Source organism: Schistocerca piceifrons, chromosome 3, assembly GCF_021461385.2.
Source record: "Schistocerca piceifrons isolate TAMUIC-IGC-003096 chromosome 3, iqSchPice1.1, whole genome shotgun sequence".
NCBI classification, from domain to species: Eukaryota; Metazoa; Arthropoda; class Insecta; order Orthoptera; family Acrididae; genus Schistocerca; species Schistocerca piceifrons.
The window spans coordinates 109,621,401-109,647,648 of record NC_060140.1 but is presented as its reverse complement, the minus strand read 5'-3'; the positions used below and the strand labels follow the sequence as shown (position 1 = coordinate 109,647,648).

General features: G+C 45.5%; 1 protein-coding gene and 1 long non-coding RNA gene across 2 annotated transcripts in view; both read left to right on the top strand.

Moving 5' to 3' along the window:
• LOC124789706 overlaps window positions 1–22,086 on the top strand; it is a 479,897-nt gene extending 457,811 nt beyond the window's left edge. The window contains exon 3 of the long non-coding RNA XR_007016154.1: window positions 22,007–22,086. This is a non-coding gene — a long non-coding RNA (uncharacterized LOC124789706). The remainder of the gene's footprint in view (window positions 1–22,006) is intronic.
• A 33-nt stretch (window positions 22,087–22,119) lies between these two features.
• LOC124788436 (ataxin-1) overlaps window positions 22,120–26,248 on the top strand; it is a 39,402-nt gene continuing 35,273 nt past the window's right edge. The window contains exons 1-2 of the mRNA XM_047255707.1: window positions 22,120–22,134; window positions 22,176–22,700. Of these exons, the coding sequence (XP_047111663.1) occupies window positions 22,120–22,134; window positions 22,176–22,700 (540 nt within the window). The remainder of the gene's footprint in view (window positions 22,135–22,175; window positions 22,701–26,248) is intronic.

The window sequence follows — 26,248 nt, the reverse complement described above, 5'->3', positions numbered from 1 at the left end:
CGTGTGTGGTTAGTTAATTGGAGGCTGCATCCACGACAGACTTTTCTGACTGCCAGCGTCTGACACGAAGGTCACGTCCGGCTGGGAGCTGGGCGTGGCCCGTCAACAGGGGACAATGGGGCGCAATTGCCGTGGCCAGGTGGCACCCTGGTGCCTATGTGGAGCGCACCTGGGCCACAGCTGTTGGCTTTCACCTTCACCTGCCGGTACTTAGCGCTGCGACGTGTCGTCGGCCGAGAAGTAAGAGTCAGGTTGAAAACCGCAGTAAGTACAATAACTCCGTAATAATGTGGAATCTCGACAGAGGAATGTACTTTCACTATCAGCCGCAAGCTTGCTCAATTAGCTCGGCGCCATGAAATCGTCCTTTTGCATGAACATCCTTTTTTCTCTCTAGAACCGTAACTCTCTTTGTACGGCTTTCTCAAGCGCGCTGTGTTTCTTAAGAGTGCAGCGGCATTTAGTTTCAGCTGTAACTTACGGGGATATGACGATAATTATCTCGCGGTGCTTCCAGTTAATTACCCAATTGCGACGGGTAAGTATTCAGTGCATGGTACGTTCTACAACTGCTTATTTCGAGTTTTAATGTGACGAGCGTTTACTAATGACAACATGAGACTTACAGAGTGAGTGGAAAATCGTACCGAGGTTCAGGCATTAGAAATCACAGTAAAAGATGAAATACGTGAATTTTCTTTACAGACGAAACCTTTCTTGTGTTAGCCTTTTCAGTGGTTCACTCACCCCCAATTCTTAACATCGTAATTGAGAGCCATTTGACGTTCACACTGGTGGACTATTCAATGCATTACAGTCCCCAAACTTTCACATATACACGGCAACTTTGGCGTTTTCTGATTTCCTTTCTATTAAGGCGTCTTCGTGGTTAGAGGTGTGACTCATTTCGGGGCTTCTCCGACATAGAACTCAATACGTTATTCTTAACAGTGTAACATCTCATTTCTTGGCCGTGTCTGTGTGCTCTTCCTGTGGCTATTGTTTACGGTTGGGTCGGGTTCTCGGAGAAGAAGCTTTCTTAAACCTGGAGCTGATGGGCTCGTCTTTCCCTAATTATCCTAAATGTCTTGAGTCGGAGTTTACGTGATTGTCTTACGGGGCGAGCAATTTCTTCTTTACGGCCGTCGTTTCCAACATCCGTTGCAGAAAAAGTTCTTAACTCTTTTGAGTAGCAATCTTTTCTGCCTGAAACCACTATTTTATTATTATTTTTAAAGTACCAGTGTATTTCGTTGGAAACAACAGATGCTTTTGCAAAACATAGACATGTAGTGGTACAAAGAGGTACTTCTACAAATGTAGTACATTGTAGGAGCATTAAAAGCAACAGTCGGTGCGGAGATAGTGCTACGTGATCGTAGGCTGTTGTGCTACGTGATGTAGAAGATTGTGGCGTGTATCTTTTTTATAGTGGTTATATTGAAGAGATCATTGACATTGAAAGTAATTATATCTTAACTTATTGTCAAGTGAATTTGAGGTTGAACTACTGCCTTTATGAGTGGCTTCGAAGTGAAAACACTGGGTCAGTATATACTCTTCATATAAATGTGTTCTATTTTAGGCCCATTTTTGCTTTTTATTTAGGACTATAATTTGTTTTAGCCGTTATGAGTTCATTGAAGGTCCGAGATGTGGGACTTTGTCTTAGATAAATGCGAAATTGCTTTGAGATATATCTCAGGGGAAATGAAGGTTTCACTGAAAACTGCATGTCCCATTCCTTCCAAAGTGAAACCAGTTCCTTAAAACAGTTGATTGTTTCCTTTTTGCCATTCGTTGCTTAACAATGATGATGGTCAATTTTTTGGAAAACTTTAAAATTAATTTTTTTATAGTATTGGGACCAGAAGGCAGCACCTCATTTGAAGGGAAGTCAAATGAAAACGAGATAGATGGGTAGAAGTAAGTAAACTGTTTATAATTTCAAACGTAATCGCCATGACTGTTAATATATTTAGCCCACTGCGAGACAAGACGGTCGGTGTCTTCATGAAAAAATGTTTGCGGTTGCCTACGGAATCACCTCCTCGTCCGAAGCAAATCGTCGGCCAGGAATGTCTTTCTGCAGATCTCCCAAAATATGGAAATCGCGCGAGGAGAGACCGGAACTGTATGGAGGGTGCATAACATGTGGGTGGGTATGGAGGGTGCGTAACATGTGGGTGGGCCATGGTTATTTTGACTACGCTGTAGAAGTTGCGCTGGGAAACCCTTCTGCCAATGAATGAAGTCTGCCACTTGTTTTACATGACACTGAATCTATGTGATCGTTTCATTTCATATTCCTAGAAATTGTTACACACGGGTATTTGTATGAGTTAACCAGTTTCAGTTGTCACTCATTGATACTGCAGTCATTTTACAATACTCTTTTTCCATTTATGAACATTCAAAACAAGTTGCCAATCTTTGTATCACTGTGAAGTACGAGTATTGTCAAGATCCGACTGAATATTTGTAAAACCTTTTTAAGACGCGATTCGTCGCAGATGATACTGTCGCATATAGATACGTAACACTGTCACTTCTGCCCTTTCCTATTCCAGTCGCGAATGGTTCGCGAAAAGCACGATTATTAGCAAGCCTTCGTTTGGGCTCCGATGTCTCTAATTTTATTTACCTCCATGGTCTTTTCTCGAGAGGCAATAATTTGGTTGACTACTCTACGAACGTACGCTATCTGAAATTTAACACTAAAGCCCACCGTGATGCTGAACGCCTCTCTTGCAACGTCTGCCGCTGGAGTTAGCTGAGAATCTGCATGTGCTTTCGAAAGCTTAGCTTTGGATATCCTTTTTACGATCTTCCAGCATGCTGGAATAATTGCAGGTCAGCAACGTCTGTTAATCAGTACAACGAAAAACTAGCCAATGTTCTACATTCCTTTTGTTTACTCGATTATTAGTTTCGGGCCGGGACCCATTTTCAAATTATCGTAACAGATAGACAAAATATTCAAATCTGTGTGAAATCTTATGGGACTTAACTGCTAAGGTCAGTCCCTAAGCTTACACACTACTTAATCTAAATTATCCTAAGGACAAACACACACACCCATGCCCGAGGGAGGACTCGAACCTCCGCCGGGACGAGCCGCGCAGTCCATGACTGCAGCGCCTAAGACCGCTCGGCTAATCCCGCGCGGCACAGATAGACAGTTTTTGAATTTGCGGAAATACCATTTTGACTATGTGTTACGATGATTCTGGAAAAGGGTCCCGATCCGAAAGTAGTCACCGAGTAGACAAAAAAAAAAAATGAAATTTGCTACCTTGGCTAGTTTTTCGTTGTACTTTCGAAATCCTGTTTAGTTTACTAAAAGCGCTAAGGGGCATTTTTACTCTTTATTTCTTTGTCTTCCTCCAGTCATTGTGTCTTAAATTAACAATACTCACCACTAGTTAGCTTGTGCGTCAAAGAAGCAGAAAGGAAATGAAAGAAAAGAGCAAGGCTAAAGATACCAATGCTGAGACTCACAGCGGCGTAGCAAGTAGCCGGATTTAAGGAAGACTTGGAACAAACGTTGGAAGGAATAGGCAATCTACCTAAAACACAATATGGCTTAAGGATAAGCAAACCAAAGACGAAGGCGATGGAAGAGTAGTAGAAAGGTGAATAAGTATGTACTTAAAATCAAAGATAGAAACGTCACAGTAGTGGAGGAAGTCCAAATATTGTATAAGGTAGGAAGCAAAAAGATTTCCGAAGCAAGGAAATTGAACTACCGTACCGGTATCACAGATTCTTGCGATGCCAATAATCGCCGTAACGTTCTCAAAAGCTGGGCGGGTACTCTCAGCTATATCAGTCTCGGATTCTCGCAAACTACATTTCGCGGAAGAGTAATAAGAAAACTGTATCGTGTGCTTAAAAAATTTCTACGAGTAAAGTCACCGATACATTGATTAAATGGAAGGTAACTACAGGATTGTCGCTGATAATGGGTTATCTCTCTCCCGTCGAGTCCGTCGGTGTTGCCTTCATGGTTTTTTTGCAGCTGGCAGTTACGAAACTCTCATTTGGTGCCTGTCTGTCTTATCGGAAACTTTTATTATCGCTGCTGATAACGGCGGTGAATGAGCACGCGATAAGCCGAGCGATGGTCGACCTTCTCGGTTAAGTGAGAGCATGTCGCAGTACATTTCATTGTAAACACTCGTAGATAAAAAGTCATCGCCGAGCTACAACACAGATAGATTACTCCGCAGATGCGAGAGAATTGTGGAGAGACGCACTCAGCTATAACCGTGTCGACGTGCTCATGAATGGGTCGATGAGTGCAGAAAATCGTGTTTTCCCATATTTTCTCCATCCACGTCCCTGATACGTAAGAGACGTGCATTAAGTAATGTTGCACATTTTTTCTGAAAGCAGGTTGGTTTTATTCAGGATTCCGATACACCATGTTATTTCCCCACTCTTTGGACTACAAAACCCTATTTTTTCGACGTAATCTCCGTTTACAGCGGCAGACTTACGCCACCTTACTGGGGAGGACCTGTATGTCCTCATGGTGCCCCTCTACTGGCCGACGTCGGAGTCAGCGCTTTGCGACATCAAAAACCTCCCAATCATCCACGCACTGCATCCTTCATTGGACCAAACAGATGAAAGTCGGAAGGTGCGAGATCCGGGCTGTAGCGTAGATACGGAAGAACCGTCCAGTGAAGTTTTGTGGGCTCCTCTCGGGTGCACAGACGTATGTGATGCCTTGAGTTGTCATGGAGAAGGAGAAGTTGGTTTTCATTTTTTTGGCGACGAACACACTGAAGTTGAGCCTCCAATTTCCTGAGGGTAGCACAGAATTGATCGTTCCACTATGACGGAGGACATCGAACGGAATAACCCCTTCAGATTCCCAGGAGAACGCTCCCACGACTTTAGCGGTTGAGGGAGCGGATTTGAACATTTTTTCTTCGGAGAGGTTCGAAGTGATGAACCCATATTTCATGGCCCGTTACGACATTCGATAAAAGGTTGTCACGATCAGCCTCTTGACGCGCAAGCAACTCCGCACAAACGGTCCATCGTTGCTCTTTACGATCTTCTGTTAGGCAGCAAGGAACCCAACGGATATACGCCTCTTGAGTACACCAACTGGTGGACGAGTGTGTCTGCACTGTCAACAGAGACGTTAAATTTTGCAGAGAGGTGTGTGACTGTGATCCGTCAATCAGCTCGAATGAGAGAAGATACAGCCATGTACGGCGGGCTGGTTCATGAGAGTTGGGACAAAAAAATGTTCAAATGCGTGTGAAGTCTTATGGGACTTAACTCCTTAGGTCATCAGTCCCTAAGCTTATACAAACTACTTAATCTAAATTATCCTAAGGACAAACACACACACCCATGCCCGAGGGAGGACTCGAACCTCCGCCGGGACCAGCCGCACAGTCCGTGACTGCAGCGCCTTAGACCGCTCGGCGAGTTCGGACAGGTTGCGACCTTGTTGCGATGATGACAGACGCCTCGCCCAATGACTCGCCGTGATTTTGTTCTGTGCCAGGCCTCCGTAGACATTCTGCAAGCGTCTATAAATATTTGTGATGCTCTGTTTATCTGCCGAAAGAAACTCAGTGACAGTTCTCTGCTTAGAGCCCACCTCCGTTAAAGGTACTCGGAACCTGGGTTGGGGAAGGAGAGGGAGAGGCAACTCAGTTTCGTCGAAGGTTAAGGTAAATAAAAAAACATGGCGTTTTACTGAAGTGACAGTACACCAGTTACAAGTACTTGAAAACGAAGTCTATAGGCTAACCCTTGATCTATTCTATGATAATGAATGTCGAAGATAGAAGAGAAGACACAACATAGAACTCCAAGTGCTGCCACAACAAATTAATTCAAATGAATTACATTCCGCCTGGCACTTTTGAAGAGAAAGATTCTCATAGTTACTTTATATATGGAGCGTGGGAGTTAGAACTACAAGAATCACAAATTCTAGGGCTACAAACTGTACCCAAGAGATCTCCAAATGAAGTGCAGCAAATCAGAAATTAATTTAGAGATTATTTTGTATCGGCTGAAGGTTCAGTGCCTTGGCAGTATGAAATGATTTGGAAAAAAAATATATATATATGAGGTACCTTTAACTAATCCTGGTTCAGTATTTCTAAAAAAATAAATATGATTTGAAGTTCATAACATTTATGAATTTTCTATTCTTCTACATCAGTACCAAGACTTCTTTTTAACTGGATGGCAGGAAAGAGAAACAGGAGAGGTTCGCATCCGAGGCATGAACATTTTTAGGGGAAGTCCCTCTCTTCCTACTTCCTTCTAATCTCCTGTGTTGCCGCCGAAACCGGCGTTTCAAAGTGTAACTTTATTTCTATTTCCGCTATTAAAACGCCAACGTTTTCCGACCGACATTTTAATACCTGTACTCGTTTGTCGCAGTTTCTGTATCGATACGTGTCATGTCCCACAAGCAGTTGTTCATTTGTGGATCTTCGGAGTAGTTTCAGCCGTCCGCATACTGGAAAATATAAAATACTCCACGTCAAACGACGATAACTGCCCAACATTGTTTCAGAGGATCCCGTTTCGATGGGATTCGAATCTTGTATCACTTTAGAGCCGCAATGCGCTCCAGCGACATGGGAACTAGGACTGTTGATAAAACATCGGTACATCTCTCAGAAAATATTTGTATATATCGGCAATAATTTCTTCCCCGATATGTCGATATCAAAATTGCAATATCGAGTGCTGATACTGTAATTTTATATTATATTTCTTTCATAATTTTCGGTATAAATGTTTGAAATTGTAATCGGACATAATTTAATTTAACTGTGTGAAGGAGTCGTACTAATTTTTCAGCTTTCATAGCGTCTAGTATTTCTCTTTGACTGTGTGAAGCAAGTATAGGTTGCACAAAACAAGTAATGTGACTCCGGAGGGGGGCGGGGGGGGGGGGGAAGAGGGTGTGAATGGAATAACAAGATTTTTCATGTGAGGAAATAGCGCACAACTGCGTTAAAAACCAGTTTTTTACTCAACTAGTGTGCTATTTCTTCACACAAGCATTCTTCAAATGCAGTTGCTGAAAATGAATGACAAGATTGGTCTTTGCGGCGCGTGGGGATGTGTGAAGGGAAATAATGACCTAATAGACGTTCGGCACTATCGACAGGAACTGCAACTTTCAGCTTCATTTCCAACACCAGCGCGAAAGAAGGTTTATTTCGACATGTAGCCAATGACAAATTAAGAAAATAAGGTATGGGAGATTAACTAGAATGAAATATTGCATGGCAATGCACCATGTACTCAGTTGTTAACTAACAATACAACAGTCGACCAACAAAATATTATAATACAAGCTTTTTGTCTGCACGAAGTCCCATTATTACACTCCTGGAAATTGAAATAAGAACACCGTGAATTCATTGTCCCAGGAAGGGGAAACTTTATTGAACCATTCCTGGGGTCAGATACATCACATGATCACACTGACAGAACCACAGGCACATAGACACAGGCAACAGAGCATGTACAGTGTATATCCACCTTTCGCAGCAATGGAGGCTGCTATTCTCCCATGGAGACGATCGTAGAGATGCTGGATGTAGTCCTGTGGAACGACTTGCCATGCCATTTCCACCTGGCGCCTCAGTTGGACCAGCGTTCGTGCTGGACGTGCAGACCGCGTGAGACGACGCTTCATCCAGTCCCAAACATGCTCAATGGGGGACAGATCCGGAGATCTTGCTGGCCAGGGTAGTTGACTTACACCTTCTAGAGCACGTTGGGTGGCACGGGATACATGCGGACGTGCATTGTCCTGTTGGAACAGCAAGTTACCTTGCCGGTCTAGGAATGGTAGAACGATGGGTTCGATGACGGTTTGGATGTACCGTGCACTATTCAGTGTCCCCTCGACGATCACCAGTGGTGTACGGCCAGTGTAGGAGATCGCTCCCCACACCACGATGCCGGGTGTTGGCCCTGTGTGCCTCGGTCGTATGCAGTCCTGATTGTGGCGCTCACCTGCACGGCGCCAAAAACGCATACAACCATCATTGGCACCAAGGCAGAAGCGACTCTCATCGCTGAAGACGACACGTCTCCATTCGTCCCTCCATTGACGCCTGTCGCGACACCACTGGAGGCGGGCTGCACGATGTTGGGGCGTGAGCGGAAGACGGCCTAACGGTGTGCGGGACCGTAGCCCAGCTTCATGGAGACGGTTGCGAATGGTCCTCGCCGATACCCCAGGAGCAACAGTGTCCCTAATTTGCTGGGAAGTGGCGGTGCGGTCCCCTACGGCACTGCGTAGGATCCTACGGTCTTGGCGTGCATCCGTGCGTCGCTGCGGTCCGGTCCCAGGTCGACGGGCACGTGCACCTTCCGCCGACCACTGGCGACAACATCGATGTACTGTGGAGACCTCACGCCCCACGTGTTGAGCAATCGGCGGTACGTCCACCCGGCCTCCCGCATGCCCACTATACGCCCTCGCTCAAAGTCCGTCAACTGCACATACGGTTCACGTCCACGCTGTCGCAGCATGCTACCAGTGTTAAAGACTGCGATGGAGCTCCGTATGCCACGGCAAACTGGCTGACACTGACGGCGGCGGTGCACAAATGCTGCGCAGCTAGCGCCATTCGACGGCCAACACCGCGGTTCCTGGTGTGTCCGCTGTGCCGTGCGTGTGATCATTGCTTGTACAGCCCTCTCGCTGTGTCCGGAGCAAGTATGGTGGGTCTGACACACCGGTGTCAATGTGTTCTTTTTTCCATTTCCAGGAGTGTAACTTACAGATCTTCAAATTAAGTTTTCTTCTTTCAATTTTTGCTACATGGGGGATAGGCAGGCTGTTTGATGTACAGAATATCTAACTATAAATCAATACTTAAATATACCATTCTCTAAAACCGACGGTATACTTGCACAATGTGCAGCCAATATTTTAATAGGCCGATATGACAATATTTTATGATTCGATAAATCGTTACGTATTGTCGTTATATCGAAAGCAGATAATGATTATTTAAACATCGAATTATCTGATTCCCAGTATTTTTAAAAACTCAGCAGTGCTAATGGGAAGATGTGGGTCTGAATCGCAAAAGTGTCGATTGAGACACGATTCAGCCGCTCAAAATTGGGTCCCGTTATGGACTAGGCTTAAGAAGAGTTGTGCCATGACTAATTGAAACGAATTTATGACCATTGATTTGTAATGCAGGGCTATTTTTTTTCTGGTGAGGTGAATCAGCATTGAGGTAATAACGAATGACAGCAAGAGATTCAAGGGGAATGGTGCTGGCAAGTTGTGATACACACTGTTTCTTTTGAAGTTTCACGAAAAAGGGGAAGAATTCGGAACCGCGTGAATGTGTCATCATGATTTTTAAAATTGTTTTTAATGGAGAGCATCGCACGAGGTAGATGTCTAAACGTGGAATTTCGCGCCGTGGATCATTCACAGTTACCAAAGGCAGAATCAGATGCGTCAGATTTTGGTTTCGTGGAGAGGAATGTGGCCAGTGAGACGCAAGATTGCTTTCTAGGTCACAAGAAGAGTTTGGTGGCATCATGCTGGATCACGTCATTTGCAGTTCAAGTCCATATTTGGTGTTTTTTTTTTTTTTTTTTTTTTTATACAGGGTGGTCAAAATAAAACTGGGCCCAGAAAAATTTCGTGCTCCTGACTGTGGGTCACCCAGCTTACATAATGCGCAGACAGGGCAGCTGGGTGGCCTATCTTTAGGCGCACGAAATATTTTCCATGCCCAGTTTTATTTTGACCACGACGTACTGTAACGTACGTGCCATGAATATATGACGTTTCAGAGTATCGGCATATTTCGGGTCTCTCGAAAACGCGTCGTTTTTTGTATGATTTATTGTAATAACATGACGGAAACCACCTATTTGCGCTTAAAGGCTTTTCGTATTTGGTGCTTTTCTTTCTAATAACTTGCGTGGCATGAAAACAAGCCGTTTCAAGGCACCGACGCATAGAAGATTTACAAAAAATGCATCGTTTTTCGCACGATTAGTTATAACTAAATGTCAGTTAATGGCATATCGGAGAGTAATGCCGTTAGGACATCGTAAGACTGAAGACTAATATAAATAACGTTCGTGAACTATAGAGGCGTAAATTACCTGCATTCTACAGTTGCTGTAACCAGCGTCACCGAAGTTCGGTAATATATTTTACTATTCACTATTCTGTGTATGCTGCCCTAGGACCCACGCATCGTCTGTTGCTGCTGTCTGCAAATTTTCTTTTATTCACCTCATGTTTTCTGTCAGATTTTCACACATCCGTATAGAAATATGTTCTGGGATATTCGATGATTTGTATCCGCGAGAGCGCCCTCCTTTCAGAAGTGGGTACGCTCGATTTTATAAACGTGCCAGAGGAAAGCTTACGGTCTGCATCATTGACCGATACCTCGCAGTTCAGTACAGTGTATAATACAGACAGAATACGAGGGTTGTGTTGTGACTTGGCAAGACAGCCAAGCCACTATGACCGGTAGCCGAAAGGCACGCGTTTAAGCTCACGCCGGCTGGCGTGAGGTCTGGAACAGTTAAAGGGATTGAGACTGGCAAATAAAGTACGTAGCTTCTGGAATACTTAACTTTAATCCATAATTGGTGAACATCGGTCTGACGGTACATGCATCACAAGATAAATAGCAATTGATAATGGCGCCTTGCTAGGTCGTAGCAAATGACGTAGCTGAAGGCTATGCTAACTATCGTCTCGGCAAATGAGAGCGTAACTTGTCAGTGAACCATGGCTAGCAAAGTCGGCTGTATAACTGGGGCGAGTGCTAGGAAGTCTCTCTAGACCTGCCGTATGGCGGCGCTAGGTCTGCAATCACTGACAGTGGCGATACGCGGGTCCGACGTATACTAACGGACCGCGGCCGATTTAAAGGCTACCACCTAGCAAGTGTGGTGTCTGGCGGTGACACCACAGGTTGTTTTTTAAGTAGGGGCCGTTCGCGCGTATAGTCCCGTAGTTCGCGCGGACGCCGCAACAAGCCACCGCGCCACTTGCCGGCATCCTTCCCGTTCACACTGATGCAAGTTGCAGCTCTGTAGCTGACGTGTACGCATCTCTGTGCTACTTTATAATGTTTACGATTATTGAATCGCCCGCCGCGTGTGAGATACGGTCAGTGATACGTTTTTTGACCGCGAGAAGCCTATCAGCTGCAGAAGTTCATCGTCAATTAACAGAAGTTTATGCTTGAATGCAATGAGTGAAGGTAAAGTGCGTCAATGGGTTAGAGAGTTTAAAAATGGCCGTCAAAACGTCCATGACGAAGAACGCTCAGGCCGGCCCTCTGTGATCACTGATGATTTGGTGGCTGCAGTCGAAACAAAGATTCGTGAGGACAGAAGATTCACAATTTCCACTCTTTCTTTGGAATTTCCACAAGTTTCAAGATCGGTTTTGTACAAAATTTTGTCTGAAAACCTAAACTTTAAGATACTGTGTTCTCGATGGGTACCCAGACTCCTCACAGAGGACCACAAAGGGAAGAGATTTGCCACTTCATTGGACTTTTTGATTCGTTACGAGCAAGAAGGGGATGACATGTTGAGTCAAATTGTCACTGGAGATGAAACATGGGTATCCCATATCACTCCCGAAAGGAAGCGACAATCGATGGAATGGCGACACACAACCTCACCCGTCAAGGTCAAAGCCAAACAGACGCTGTCAAAGTGCAAGATTAAGGCAACTGTGTTCTGGGACCGGCGCGGTATTTTGCTAGTGGACTTTATGCCTACTGTGCAACTCTAAAGAAGCTCCGCAGAGCAATTCAAAACAAAAGGCGCGGCATGCTGACAAAAGGGCTTTTGCTCCTGCACGATAACGCTAGGCCTCACACCTCTCAAAAGACTCGGGATTTGACTGATTCTTTTGGCTGGGAAGTTTTGGACCATGCACCATACAGCCCCGACCTTGCTCCTAGCTATTTTCACCTTTTCCGGTACCTGAAACACCATCTTGGCGGGCAGCGCTTCAATGACGACGATGAAGTGAAAGCGGCCGTGAACTCTTGGCTGTCGGAGCAGGCAGCCGAATTCTTTGAAGAGGGAATTAAAATCTTAGTTGTACGGTATGACAAGTGCTTAAATAAACAAGGCGACTATGTAGAAAAATAGGTAAAAGTGTGTAGAACCAGAAAATAAAAGTTTTTTTACAAAAGTATTTGTATCTTTTTTTTAAAATAAAAACGGCCCTTACTTAAAACACAACCCTCGTAACACGGCCGGCACGAGGAGAAGTGAGCAAACGCGTGCTGCAATAGGCACAGTGAAAGAGGAGCAGTGTTTGTGTAATGGTGAACTGGACAATTAGCACAATAGACATTGCCGGGACGAGACGTTTTCCCGGGTATTTGAAAAGGTAAAAGTGCGTTAGGCCTGAATTAACGACTCCAGAGGAACACCAAAGAATTTTTTTTAAATATACGTGAGATTCTGTTGTTGAGTCTCGCTATGAGTCCCACAATCTTCTTCGCGATTTACTCCACCCATCTTGTGTGGTGTGCTGAGATACCACACAAGAAGAGTTTGCGACAAGTGGCACCAGAAGTTCGCGTGGAAGTCTGTCCGTAGCAGGAACACCGCTACGCACAAACCAATCTCTGCCCGCGAGAATCACACCCCTGGAGCGGAAGCGCGAGTAGCAAGAAAGACGCACGCTCAAGTAACCGTGCACGAGCAGAAGTAGACAGTTGCAACTTGTAAGTCAATCCGAGTCTTCCTACGGGGTGCCTGCAGAACGTTCGTCGTGTCTGCATGTCAGATAGAAACAGTGGCTAGTGTTCAGTAGAAACAAACATTGAATACAGTTGTCATGTATGGACAGAGATTGCCTGCCTGGAGATTGATAGCAGATTAGTTCAGAGAACATCATGTAATAATTTCTGTTTATGGAACTGTAGTCTACGCTGGACAGATAGGGTAAACCTGCATTCTACACTACTGGCCATTAAAATTGCTACACCAAGAAGAAATGCAGATGATAAAAGGGTATTCATTGCACAAATATATTATACTAGAACTGACATGTGATTACATTTTCACGCAATTTGGGTGCATAGATCCTGAGAAATCAGTACCCAGAACAACCACCACTGACTGTAATAACGGCCTAGATACACCTGGGCATTGAGTCAAACAGAGCTTGGTTGGCGTGTACAGGTACAGCTGCCCATGCAGCTTCAACACGATACCACAGTTCATTAAGAGTAGTGACTGGCGTATTGTGACGAGCCAGTTGCTCGGCCACCATTGACCAGACGTTTTCAATTGGTGAGAGATCTGGAGAATGTGCTGGCCAGGGCAGCAGTCCAACATTTTCTGTGTCCAGAAAGGCCTCTACAGGACCTGCAACATGCGTTCGGGCATTATCCTGCTGAAATGTAGGGTTTCGCAGGGATCGAATGAAGGGTAGAGCCACGGGTCGTAACACATCTGAAATGTAACGTCCACTGTTCAAAGTGCCGTCAGTGCGAACAAGAGGTGAGCGAGACGTGTAACCAATGGCACCCCATACCATCACGCCGGGTGATACGCCAGTATGGCGATGACGAATACACGCTTCCAATGTGCGTTCACCGCGATGTCGCCAAACACGGATGCGACCATCACGATGCTGTAAACAGAACCTGGATTCATCCGAAAACATGACGTTTTGCCATTCGTGCACCCAGGTTCGTCGTTGAGTACACCATCGCAGGCACTCCTGTCTGTGATGCAGCATCAAGGGTAACCGCAGCCATGGTCTCCGAGCTGATAGTCCATGCTGCTCCAAACGTCGTCGAGCTGTTAATGCAGATGGTTGTTGTCTTGCAAACGTCCGCATCTGTTGACTCAGGGATCGATAAGTGGCTGCACGATCCGTTACAACCATGCGGATAAGATGCCTGTCATCTCGACTGCTGGTGATACGAGGCCGTTGGGATCCAGCACGGCGTTCCGTATTACCCTTCTGAACCCACCGATTCCATATTCTGCTAACAGTCATTGGATTTCGACCAGCGCGAGCAGCAACGTCGCGATACGATAAACCGCAATCGCGATAGGCTACAATCCGACCTTTATCAAAGTCGAAAACGTGTTGGTACGCATTTCTCCTCCTCACACGAGGCATCACAACGACGTTTCACCAGGCAACGCCGGTCAGGTGCTGTTTGTGTATGAGAAATCGGTTGGAAACGTTCCTCAGTCAGCACGTTGTAGGTGTTGCTACCGGCGCCCACCTTGTGTGAATGCTGTGAAAAGCTAATCAATTGCATATCACAGCATCATTTCCTGTCGGTTAAATTTCGCGTCTGTAGCACGTCATCTTCGTGGTGTAGCAATTTTAATGGCTATTGGTGTACAACTGCTGTAACCACCGTTATCGGAGTTGAGTAGTACATTTTACTATTCACTATTCTGTGTTTCTTTCATTGTGTGTTTGCTGCCCTAGAACCCATGCATCCATCCTACCAAGACACCTTTATTAGTCTTTCTCAGCGGTGGCGAGATTTTCATCAAAGTGGACGGCCCCAGCTCACAATGTCTTGGAACATCACTAATAGAGTTAACGCAGCTATTTTACGCGCAGTTTTGTAAACAAACTTTGTGGCCGGTGAGCCAGATTATAGCCAGTACCTGCCACCGGAGAGTGCCACGGTCGCAAACTACACTCAAGAACACGTTCTGTGTGATGTACTAGCTTGTTCTGGGCGTGCATCAGCCACAATGCATACGAGGTTTGGCGCGCTTAACGTTGTGTGAGGATGGCTTCAGCAACTTCGAGACTGATTTTTTTGTCCAGCCTACCAACTCGCCTTTAAACTTCAGGCTTTCTTTTTTTTTTTTTCAAAACACTTATCTTTATCTTCTTTACTTGTCGAGGCATCAAGACATGGACATTGAGAAAATGCGTAAAGAGACGTTGTTTCTTCATGCGTGACGACTGTTATCTTTAATCTTATTTATCGCTGGCCGTAATCCGATCTGATGTGCCTTACGCCTTTGCTGCTGTGTGTGCTGATAGAAAACACTTCAGACATCGGGGCGATAAGCAAGTGAATGAGTGTGTGGCACAAACGTTTATCTCTGACTCCGTCTTAACAGTACTTGAACTGTAGAACGGCGGAAAATCCAGACGGTATCGTTTCATCGTATAAGGCTGATTGTAGCATCTGTTTTGTGGAATACCACTCTTCGAGAAGTCGAATGTTCATGAAATAAATATAACTTGTTAGTGTTATAGCGCGTGGGAAGATATGAAAAAGGTACTTGAGAGTGCAAGTTAGGCAGAAGCCTGATTACCTTACGTGATGCCAGGCCGAAAAAGTGATTCGAGTCTATCATATTCAAGTTAGACAGCTTTTCTGAATATTATTTTAGATGGTTATTCGCATTCATCTTAGCGTAGGCATAGTTCATCGATCGAAGCGGTAGTAGCTACTCGATGCAGAGACATCGTAAATTAAGCACAGCTCTCGTGATTTGTAAACTGGTGGATCTGCAAACAAAGAGCGTCCAGAGGCAAACGTGAGTATTGCGAAGTGGAATACAAGTTGTGATTTACATTGTTAATACAGATAAGTCAAAGGAGGCCTTCCACAAGTTTAACCTATAATGGTGACGATTGTAGAATCAAATGGGTGCTTTCCACACAATTTTAAAGATAGCAAGGGTAAGTAATTTTGAGAACTATCGTACAATCATCTTAGTTCATGTGTCCAATATAACAAAGAATGGAAGAAACGAGGTTCGTTAACTGAAGATCAGTTTGGCCTTAGGAAAGGTAACAGGCACCACACATTCCACTTCGTAATGGAAACAAAAGTAAGCACTCTGTTTTCAGGCCACAAGTGGTCCATCGGGACCATCCGACCGCCGTGTCATCCTCAGATGAGGATGCGAATAGGAAGGGCGTGTGGGGAGCACACCGCTCTCCCGGTTGTTATGATGGTTTTCTGTGACCGGAGCCGCTACTATTCGGTAGCTCCTCAGTTGGCATAACGAGGCTGAGTACACCCCGAAAAATGCACCAGCGCATGGCGGCCTGGATGGTCACCCATCCACGTGCCGGTCACGCCCGATAGCGCTTAACTTCGGTAATCTGACGGAAACCGGTGTATCCACTGTGGCAAGGCCGTTGCCAGTAATACTGGATTATAGCGCTCTAATAAAGGACATGGTGTTTCACATGCTTAAGACACTACACTCGCATTTGAGAGGACTGGAATTCCATTTCCCATCCTGTTACACTCGTGTAGGCGTCCCGTAATCGGTTAACGCCAATGCCTGGATTGTTCCTTTTCTTCGAATCCCATGCAGTCTCCCTCGCCTTCCGCATCCCTGTGTTCTTCCTTACTCGAAGCCCGCACGTAATTATTTGACTTGTCCCCTATACCCATATTTATTTGCCAATCATGCATTCGTTTCACATCTAATTAGCAAGCCTCGTACTCTGGCGCGCTTTTAAACTTTACACATACATCCAGTCCGAACGACATTTCAGCCACCTCATGCTAACTGACCACGATAACCGTCTTGAAATTTTATCATCCCCCCAACTTTAAAAGGTTACTACTTTTTCTTTGTTGTCAAGCCTTCTCTTCAGCCATCTTCTGTTTCCAAGTGTAAATGATAATTATTTTAAACCCTCATCTGGCGACAGGTGTTGTTGATATACCTCGGTGGGGACAGCTGAAAATATGTGCCGCGACCGGGCTGTGGTTCAATCAGCAATCGGACGTTTTCGGACTTCGATGTTCAGTTACTGCATCTGTGTCATGTCATATGTTACAGTGTAATACCTCGCTCGTGGTTGAAATACTTGCAGCTGTAAGCTGGTACCGTATTGTGTTCTTATGGGGAACGTAATAGCAAAGTTCAAATAGTTCAAATGGCTCTGAGCACTATGGGACTTAACTTCTGAGGTCATCAGTCCCCTAGAACTTAGAACTACTTAAACCTACCTGACCTAAGGACATCACACACATCCATGCCCGAGGCAGGATTCGAACCTGCGACCGTAGCGGTCACGCCGTTTCAGACTGTAGCGCCTAGAACCGCTCTGCCATCCCGGCCGACAATAGCAAAGTAAACGGTAGGCTGTTGTAGACCTGTTGTTCATAAAGGACAGTATGAGAATGTTGATAGTACAGGCTTGTGGTGTGAAATGCAAAACAGCGAACCAGTGTTGTAACATGATGTTACTGTTCATCATACTCTTTCGTCCAGCGTCGACGTCAATCTTGTAGTGTGTAGGAATCCTGCATACTCGGTTCGCTAGAGAAACAACCAAACAGGTCGTATTAATAAGTTTTATCACAATACTTGATTTAGGCAATTACACAGATGTGTCGCAAGGAAAAGGCGATATACGAAATAATCAATCTTTGCAGTGACTGCTGATCTCTAACTGACAGAAGTCTTTCCAGAACTGCTATCGAAGTGCCTAACGTTGACGCTGCTATCCAAGTGGGTAATCTTGAAGCTGCTGTCGAACTGGGCCGCACCAGTCGCTTTCGGCTCTTCACATATGGGCCGCTGCTGTCGCGTGCGATTCACAGCCTTTTCTTCCCTGTCTTTCCCGACTGGCGTGTTGACGCTTGACTTTACTTCGTAACACGTACATTGTCGAGATTTAACGCTGGTAACTAGGTAACGGTGAAAAAATCATAGGCAAGGAAAAACAACTTTCAAGGCAAGTAGCTACACTTACATATCTCATTGCGGTGCACAGTCAGCGCTTTAGGTTTCTGTGTTGCACCACTGACACATTTAAAACGCTAGTCAGTCAGAAGATATCCGGTTTGAAACTAAATGGAAGTGAACTATCACAAATTGCATGTTTTTCTGCGGAACAAGTAATCGATAGTCTTAAAGCAGCATATTTCGTTTCACCAATTATCGATTCTTCCACGCAAGTGAATTTCAAGCCAGTTCCTTCACTTACTGTCAATCCAGATTAAGGTATCGAAGCTCTTGTTACGAACCTACTGCGTGAACTTCAGTTGAAAACTTGTAACATTTGTGTTGATATCTAGGTTGTTATTAATCTCTTACTTTGTGCTAATGAAAAATATGTCTGTATGACTGAATACACAATTATATCCTGAACTCTACAAACATGTGCAATATAGTTTTCGTGCAATAGTTTAAAAATGTCCACATTACGTACAAAACTTGGAAGGGAACTCCCCTTAACATTTTATGAACTCCCCGTTGCTGACTGGCAGAACATTATAACAGTGTTCAATAGGAAATACTTCCTGACGCTTTCTGCAAAATTATATTTATTTGATCACAAAATAAACATAATTTTGCGGGATGTTAGGGGTTTCGTATGTAATAGTGGAATTCCATTTTCTTGAAGATCCGTGTGTGCCTCATATAGCTACGTAGTGGCTTTGTGGCAGTTTGAGGCTGCTTGGCCGAGATTGTTCCTCAACAAGAACGAATTACGGCCATTTGTTCTGAAGAAATTTTATGTGTTCGAGCGCAGAGATTTAATGTTGTCTAAAGATCAGAGCAACTTCAGTGGTGACACGTTGTCCGTGACTTCGGCGGAAGAGAGCGTCTCAGAAACAGCTTGCTTCGTTTTGGAAGCGAATGCATAAATCGTACCACGAATCCTTGAAACTGTTGACTATGATGTGTTTTTGAGTTTCATAGTTTTCAGCTGTCAGTGATGATTTTAGTCACCTAGAGTGTTCCTGGAAAGTGTAGTCTGTTTTATGTTTACCTTCCAGGACTCCTGAACTGCACAACTTTTCCTTTTTTTTATAGAAGTTTTGTAGAGGTTGAAGCTTCCTTTTTTTCCCGCATAGAAATTGAAATAGTCGTTCGTGAAGAAATCCAGCGTAAGGGATTGAATAGGAACAAATGCTCTCTCTCGAATTCAGCTCGATTTAGGAATCGTTGCGGAGTGAGGAAACGCTCCAAGTCAGCACCATCCTGTCACTTGCAGCACTCCAGACCGTACTGGAACTACAGCACTCGTGGCTGCCGCATCGCGGTCGCGAAGTGCGGCCGAGGCAGTTCCAGATAAGTTTTACAGTCTGACGATAATTTATGGATTTGTAGTTTTAGCTTGACGATGTCCACTATGGGCAGACGGTAGTTACTGTAATTCTGAAGAAGGCTGTTGATTATTAAAATTATGCAGTTGCTGACAGAGCCGCGAAATGTTGAAGATATTTAAGCTCTTGACTTGTTTAGGTCGAATGTGTTCACTATTTTCTCAACCGCCAGACGCGCACGGAAAGCCTTTACTGTGCTATACGCTAATGATAAACAGTGGGGAGAAACAACAGAGCTACTCACTTGAAAATGTCCACCGAAACTAAACGCGAAGGACGAAGCAAAGACGAATATACGGTGGCGACAAGCGACTCCCGGCCTCCGGCTGAAATAAGGTACGGGGGCTGCCATGCGGCTCTGCGTAAAACGAGTAGCGGGAACCCTGCAGCGACCCAGAGACAGAAGCTGCGCGTGTCTCGTGGGACAGGGCGTGTTAGGTTCGGTGCGGAGTTCGCATGTGTGAAAAGGCTTCCTAACAGGCTCCACCAATTGCCATGTGTCGCTATTTCGACGAAACAGATTCAGGTACCTGTCCACACATTGAGATTTAGATTTTTCATGCTAACCAAACAGTCCGAATGCCGAGACAGTGCCTTTGAAAAGGACAGTGCTGCTTTTCTTCCCTATCAGTGAACAATACGGGCTTATGTTCCGAGTCGAGTGGCCACAAGTCAACGAAAAGTCATTATGCTTTAAAACTTTACAAGCACAGCCAGTAATATTTACGAGAGAGGATAATTTTTCTCCCCTCGTATTGCAATCGGAATGTTGAAATTTCACGACAATATAGTTTGAAGTTCGCCCTACAGAGGGTATTTCGGTTTCATGTGCAGCTCTAGCGAGTGAAGCCTGACTGTTGCGCGTGTTACTATCGTCAACTCGTGAAGGGAAAGGAAGTGAATAGTGAAAAGTTTTTAGGAGAGCTTCTCGCGTCCGTCGGCCGTCGTAATTTAATTTATTATTATTATTATTTTTTTTTTTTGATTGTTGCCGACTTACGTGGAGGGCCTTAATAAAAATGATATTTCATTCAAGTTTGATTTACGATTAAATGCTTTTGTGAAGTTCTCCTTTTTAACAATATTAATCTTAAATTATTTGTTACGTTAATGAATGTTAGACTCGCTGAATCTTAAGATTTGAGCATATAAGTTGAACAATGGAATAAACTTTTCATATTGATTTCCTCGGCTAGTTAGTTCACTTTAACGCAAAAAATCTTTAGTTATTAATTACAATTGCGGCCCACACACGCGCGAGAGTATTTTTCTTACCTTCGTTAACCATTGCCTCGTAGTCGGAGTCCTGGCTCTGGCTCTCGGCTGTGGTACTGAAAAAAAGAATCTTAAAGTTATGTATTTTCTGCAACGTCGGGCGGCTGTGGAGAAAAATGTATATTATGCTGATAGCGGGCGAGTATTTCGCTTACGCTAAATTTTACAAGTTAATATCGCCACGTAATGGCGTCGTTGGCTGCATCGGCTGCTGCGATTGTTGAACTGTAAATTACTCGAATGCAGCTTAATTCAAGGAAGGCGGACATGAAATCGGGATCACCTCTTACAAATTAAAAGTGCACAATAATATTACACAATAATATTAAATCAATATATTATCTGCTTAATTCATACAAATATGCTTACATTTGCCAGCACTCGGAAGATGTCCGTCTACAGACAACCAAGACAAGAGAAGAAGTGAAGACAACTTAAAATTAACAAAAGAGCGTATCTTGTCTCTCTAGATCATTTTGTTGTATTTCTTTGCACTCGAAACTTACACAGATAAATTATTATAATACGTGTACATGATAAAACATCTATATTATTCAAGTTTTAAATGTCTCTTCTTTATAAATACCGTTTTTTAAGTCTTTTAGTATTATTATTTCGCTGGGGACGTTATAAGCTGTAACTAGCCTCGAGGACAGCGAGAGGAAGGAAGACGAAATGGACAGAGGAATGGGAGGAAGTGGGCATAGAAAACTGGAAAGAGGAGATGGACGGACAGAGGGACAGGAGGAGATGGAGAGGGGGGAGGAGAACATGGTCAGAGAAAGGGGGCAGAGAGGGGAGGCAGGAGGAGATGGAGAGGGGGGAGGAGAACATGGTCAGAGAAAGGGGAGAGAGAGGGGCGGCAGGAGGAGATGGGGGAAGAGAACATGGTCAGAGAAAGGGGGAGAGAGGGACGGCAGGAGGAGATGGAGAGGGGGGAAGAGAACATGGTCAGAGAAAGGGGGGAGAGAGGGGCGGCAGGAGGAGATGGAGAGGGGGGAGGAGAACATGGTCAGAGAAGGGGGGGAGAGAGGGGCGGCAGGAGGAGATGGAGAGGGGGGAAGAGAACATGGTCAGAGAAAGGGGGGAGAGAGGGGCGGCAGGAGGAGATGGAGAGGGGGAGGAGAACATGGTCAGAGAAGGGGGGGAGAGAGGGGCGGTAGGAGGAGATGGAGAGGGGGGAAGAGAACGTGGTCAGAGAAAGGGGAGAGAGAGGGGCGGCAGGAGGAGATGGGGGAAGAGAACATGGTCAGAGAAAGGGGGAGAGAGGGGCGGCAGGAGGAGATGGAGTGGGGGGAGGAGAACATGGTCAGAAAGGGGGGGGGAGAGGGGCGGCAGGAGGAGATGGAGAGGGGGGAGGAGAACATGGACAGAGAAAGGGGGAACGAAAAGCAGGTGCACAAAGAAAGGGGGAGGGGTAGGTGGTCAGAAACAGGGGAGAGAAAGAGATTAGGACGTATATCAAATTCACATACACATTAGAGACTTGTGCTTCCTCTTTTTCTTCTTTTCTGTTGAAACAGACTGAGCCACAGCAAAGCGTGGCCAGGTAACGCTCAGTAGACAACTTGTTAAAGCCAGAATGAGAGCGCTGGCAGTGACGTCGCCTGTTTCGGCAGGTAGCGCCCCATGATCTCGGCGAGCCACCTGGTGGTGGACGGCGGCGCGCACGGGCTGGGCGGCGAGTTCGTGCGCCCGCTGCCGCGGCCGGCGCCGCTGCTGGCGCGCTACAATGCGGGCTGCCACCGCGTGCTGGCGCCGCCCCCGCCGCCCACCTCCGGCGCGCAGCCGCACCCGCCGCCCTCGTCGGCCGCCTCCGGCGCTCCGCCGCCCCCGCCGCCGCCGCCGCGCTCCGTGAAGGTGTCCGCCAGCGCGGCCTCCGGCGTCGTCGTGTCCGAGGAGGAGTACGCGCGCGCCTTCGCCGCCCCCGCGCCCGCCGCCTACCACCACTACCCGTACGGCGCGCTCTACTCGGCGGGCCCCGCGGCGCACTACCTGCTGAGCCGGCACGCGCAGCCGCCGCCCAGCGCCGCCCCGCAGCTGGCGCAGCGCGACCGCGAGCGCGAGAGGGACGCCAGGGAGCGCGAGAGGGAGAGGGAGAGGGACAGGGAGAGGGACCGCGACCGCGAGCAGCCGGTGGTGCTGGCGCAGTACCAGCCGCCCCCGCCGCCGCAGCCGGACGCCTACCACGTGCCGCCCACCTACCTTGCGTCCTACAGCCCGCCGGTCAAGCCCGGCCAGTCGCTACTGCTGCAGCCGCCCCACCACCAGCAGAGGAGGCCCCCCTTCAAGGTACTGTCCGCGCAGCAGCTGGTGGGCGTTGTCAGATGGTCTGCCAACTTAACAGTGAACAATTGACACGAATTGGGGAAAGAAATACAGTAGAAGAAGAATGGGTAGCTTTGAGGGATGAAGTAGTGAAGGCAGCAGAGGATCAAGTAGGTAAAAAGACGAGGACTAGTAGAAATCCTTGCGTAACAGAAGAAATATTGAATTTAACTGATGAAAGAATACAAACGTCTCAAAAACGAGATCGACACGAAGTGCAAAATGGCTAATCAGGCATGGCTAGAGGACAAATGTAAGGATGTAGACGCTTATCTCACTAGGGGTAAGATAGATACTGCCTACAGGAACATTAAAGAGACCTTTGGAGAAAAGAGAGCCACTTGTATGAATATCAAGAGCTCACATGGAAACCCAGTTCTAAGCAAAGAAGGGAAAGCAGAAAGGTGGAAGGAGTATATACAGGGTCTATACAAGGGCAATGTACTTGAGGACAATATTATGGAAATGGAAGAGGATGTACATGAAGATGAAATGGGAGATGCGATACTACGTGAAGAGTTTGACAGAGCACTGAAAGACCTGAGTCGAAAAAAGGTCCCGGGAGTAGACAACATTCCATTAGAACAGGGCTTAACAACTAGCCGGTTTTGAGCGCGAGTACTTGCGCCTGCTCAGGCCCGTGCTCGCGAGCAGTGGCAAGGTCCCGGAGTAGGGAGGGAGGGGAAATGTGCGCGCACGTTTGAATAGGGCCGCAACGTGCCTATTGAATTCGCGCCGACTGTGTAACGTTTTAAATACTACGATCAGTTCTAACAGTCACTTCGCTGCTTAAGAATCATGTCAAGTCGCCGTTGTGTAACCCCAACCATGCTTTCGTAGTTCAACCCCCATTGGGAGGAATTGTATCTGTTTACAGAAAAAGGTGGTGTTGCAAAATGTTTAGTATATCACAAAACGCTGAATTCTTTTAGGAAATTTAATTTGCAGCGACATTGTATGTCGTACCACGCGAAAGACTACAGTATATGTCGTACCACGCGAAGGACTACGGAAGTGGAAAATGTGATGGACCAGATCGTGCACAGAAAGTTATTAAACTTAAAAGGAAGCTATCCGAAGATGATCTGCATGACGAAGAAAAATCAACTGAGGCAGCTCTCAGAGTGAGCTACAAAATTGCTTTGTTTTTAGCAAAATCCCTGCGCCCCTTCACTGATTGCGATTTAATAAAGGTGTTTGGTAGTTGCAGCGGAACATTTGTGTCCATCTCAAGTTGAACAGTTTCGGATTGTGCCATTATCTGACATGACCATTATGCGTCGCATACAGGACATGGCAGACGACGTCCAGAGCCAGCTTGCAAATATCTGTAGAGATTTTATGGCGTATTCTCTAGCTCTGGACGAAAGTGTTGATATCACTGGAACAGCGCAGCTTGCCATATTTATTAGAGGTGTTAATAGAGATCTTCAGGTGAGGGAGGAGCTCCTCGATGTAGTAGCCGTGAAGAACACTACAACCGGAGGTGATATTTTAAGTAGTGTTGAAGAAAGTGTTGAAAATATAGGATTGTCGTGGAATTCTTTAGTTTCAGTGTGTACAGACGGTGCACCAGCGATGACAGGGAAAAAATCCGGTTTAGTTGCGCTGTTGAAGGAGAAAATGCAAAAACTGACCGCGCCGAATGAAATAAGGGGCGTTCACTGTGTGAGCCACCAGGAAAACTTTGTGCAAAGAGTATCACTCTAAAAAATGTGATGATTGTTGTTGTTCGTACAACCAATTATATAAGGAAGCATGGGCTACAACACAGGCAATTTAAAAGCTTTCCTGAGGATGTAGAAAGCCAGTATGGTAGCCTGCCTTATTACAGCGAGGTCCGCTGGCTTAGTCGTGGCGAATTATTAAATCGATTTTTTTGCCTATTAGATGAGATAAATATGTTCATGGAAATAAATAACATGTGTGTTCCTGAATTGAAAGAGCCTTCATGGAAATGTGATCTCGCGCTCTTAGCAGATTTAACTAGCCATCTGAATGTTTTGAACATTTCACTACAAGGTAATGATCTGCTAATTACTCATTTCATAGATCAAATACGAGCTTTTAAAATGAAATTGACACTTTGGGTGAGTCAGCTGGAAACAGGAAATCTAGCTCATTTTACTAAATTATCATGATGTTCACAAAGACTGTGAACGTTATTCACATAGTTTAGTTGCCCTTAAGGAAGAATTTGATCAACGCTTTCAAGATCTGACAGCACTAGACAGTGGTTTTGTTCTGTTCTCCTCTCCATATTCAGCGAATATTGAAGAGATTCGTCCTGAGCTGCAACTAGAAATTATTGACCTGCAGTGTGACAGAGAATACAGAGACAAATTTCAGAACAAGAAAAACATTTTGAATTCTACAGACACTTCCCTCAGGATAGATGTCCTCCTTTGCACAAACTGGCGGCTACAATAATATCAATGTTCGGTTCCACGTATGTTTGTGAACAACTGTTCTCTGCAATGAAATGTAACAAGACGCGCCTGAGAAACACATTGTCTGATCGAAATTTAAACTGCATGCTGCGCCTACAATACTCAAGAACAATTACTCCGAACATAGACGCAATTGTAAAGGCAAAAAGTACAAGATAACCGAGAGTCCCACACTTCAGTGACACCTTTTATTGTGTAACAGTTCACAAATTAATACGAATGTAGAGGCATACACTAAGCTAATAAAATTATGTGGCACGTGTACATTCTCCTTTATTTGTTTCATTTGTCGCAGTAATAATTCGAGAGTGACATCCCTGCAGGTGGCCGCGGATTTACATTGACTGGCGGCAGCTGTTGTGTGCCCCACGTGACTCTCCCCACTCTCCGCTCTGGTCCGGTAGTGGGGGTAGCGTGCTCGCGCTGCTCCGTGCTCGCGCCTTGCTGCCCACACAGCTTGCTCCGCGAGCACGTATGTTGTGAAACCCTGCATTAGAACTACTGACAGCCTTGGGAGAGCCAGGCCTAACAAAACTCTACCATCTGGTGATCGAGATGTACGGGACAAGCGAAATACCCTCAGACTTCAAGAAGAATATAATAATTCCAATCCCAAAGAAAGCAGGTACTGACAGATGTGAAAATTACCGAACTATCGGTTTAATAAGTCATAGCTGCAAAATACTAACGCGAATTCTTTACAGACGAATGGAAAAACTGGTAGAAGCCGACCTCGGGGAAGATCAGTTTCGATTCCATAGAAATGTTGGAACACGTGAGGCAATACTGACCGACCTTACGACTTATCTTAGAAGAAAGATTAAGGAAAGGCAAACCTACGTTTTTGGCATTTGTAGAATTAGAGAAAGCTTTTGACAATGTTGACTGGAATACTCTTTTTCAAATTATGAAGGTGGCAGGGATAAAATATGGCTCTGAGCAGTATGGGACTTAACTTCTGAGGTAATCGGTCCCAGGGATAAAATACAGGGAGCGAAAGGCTATTTACAATTTGTACAGAAACCAGATGACAGTTATAAGAGACGAGGGACATGAAAGGGAAGCAATGGTTGGGAAGGGAGT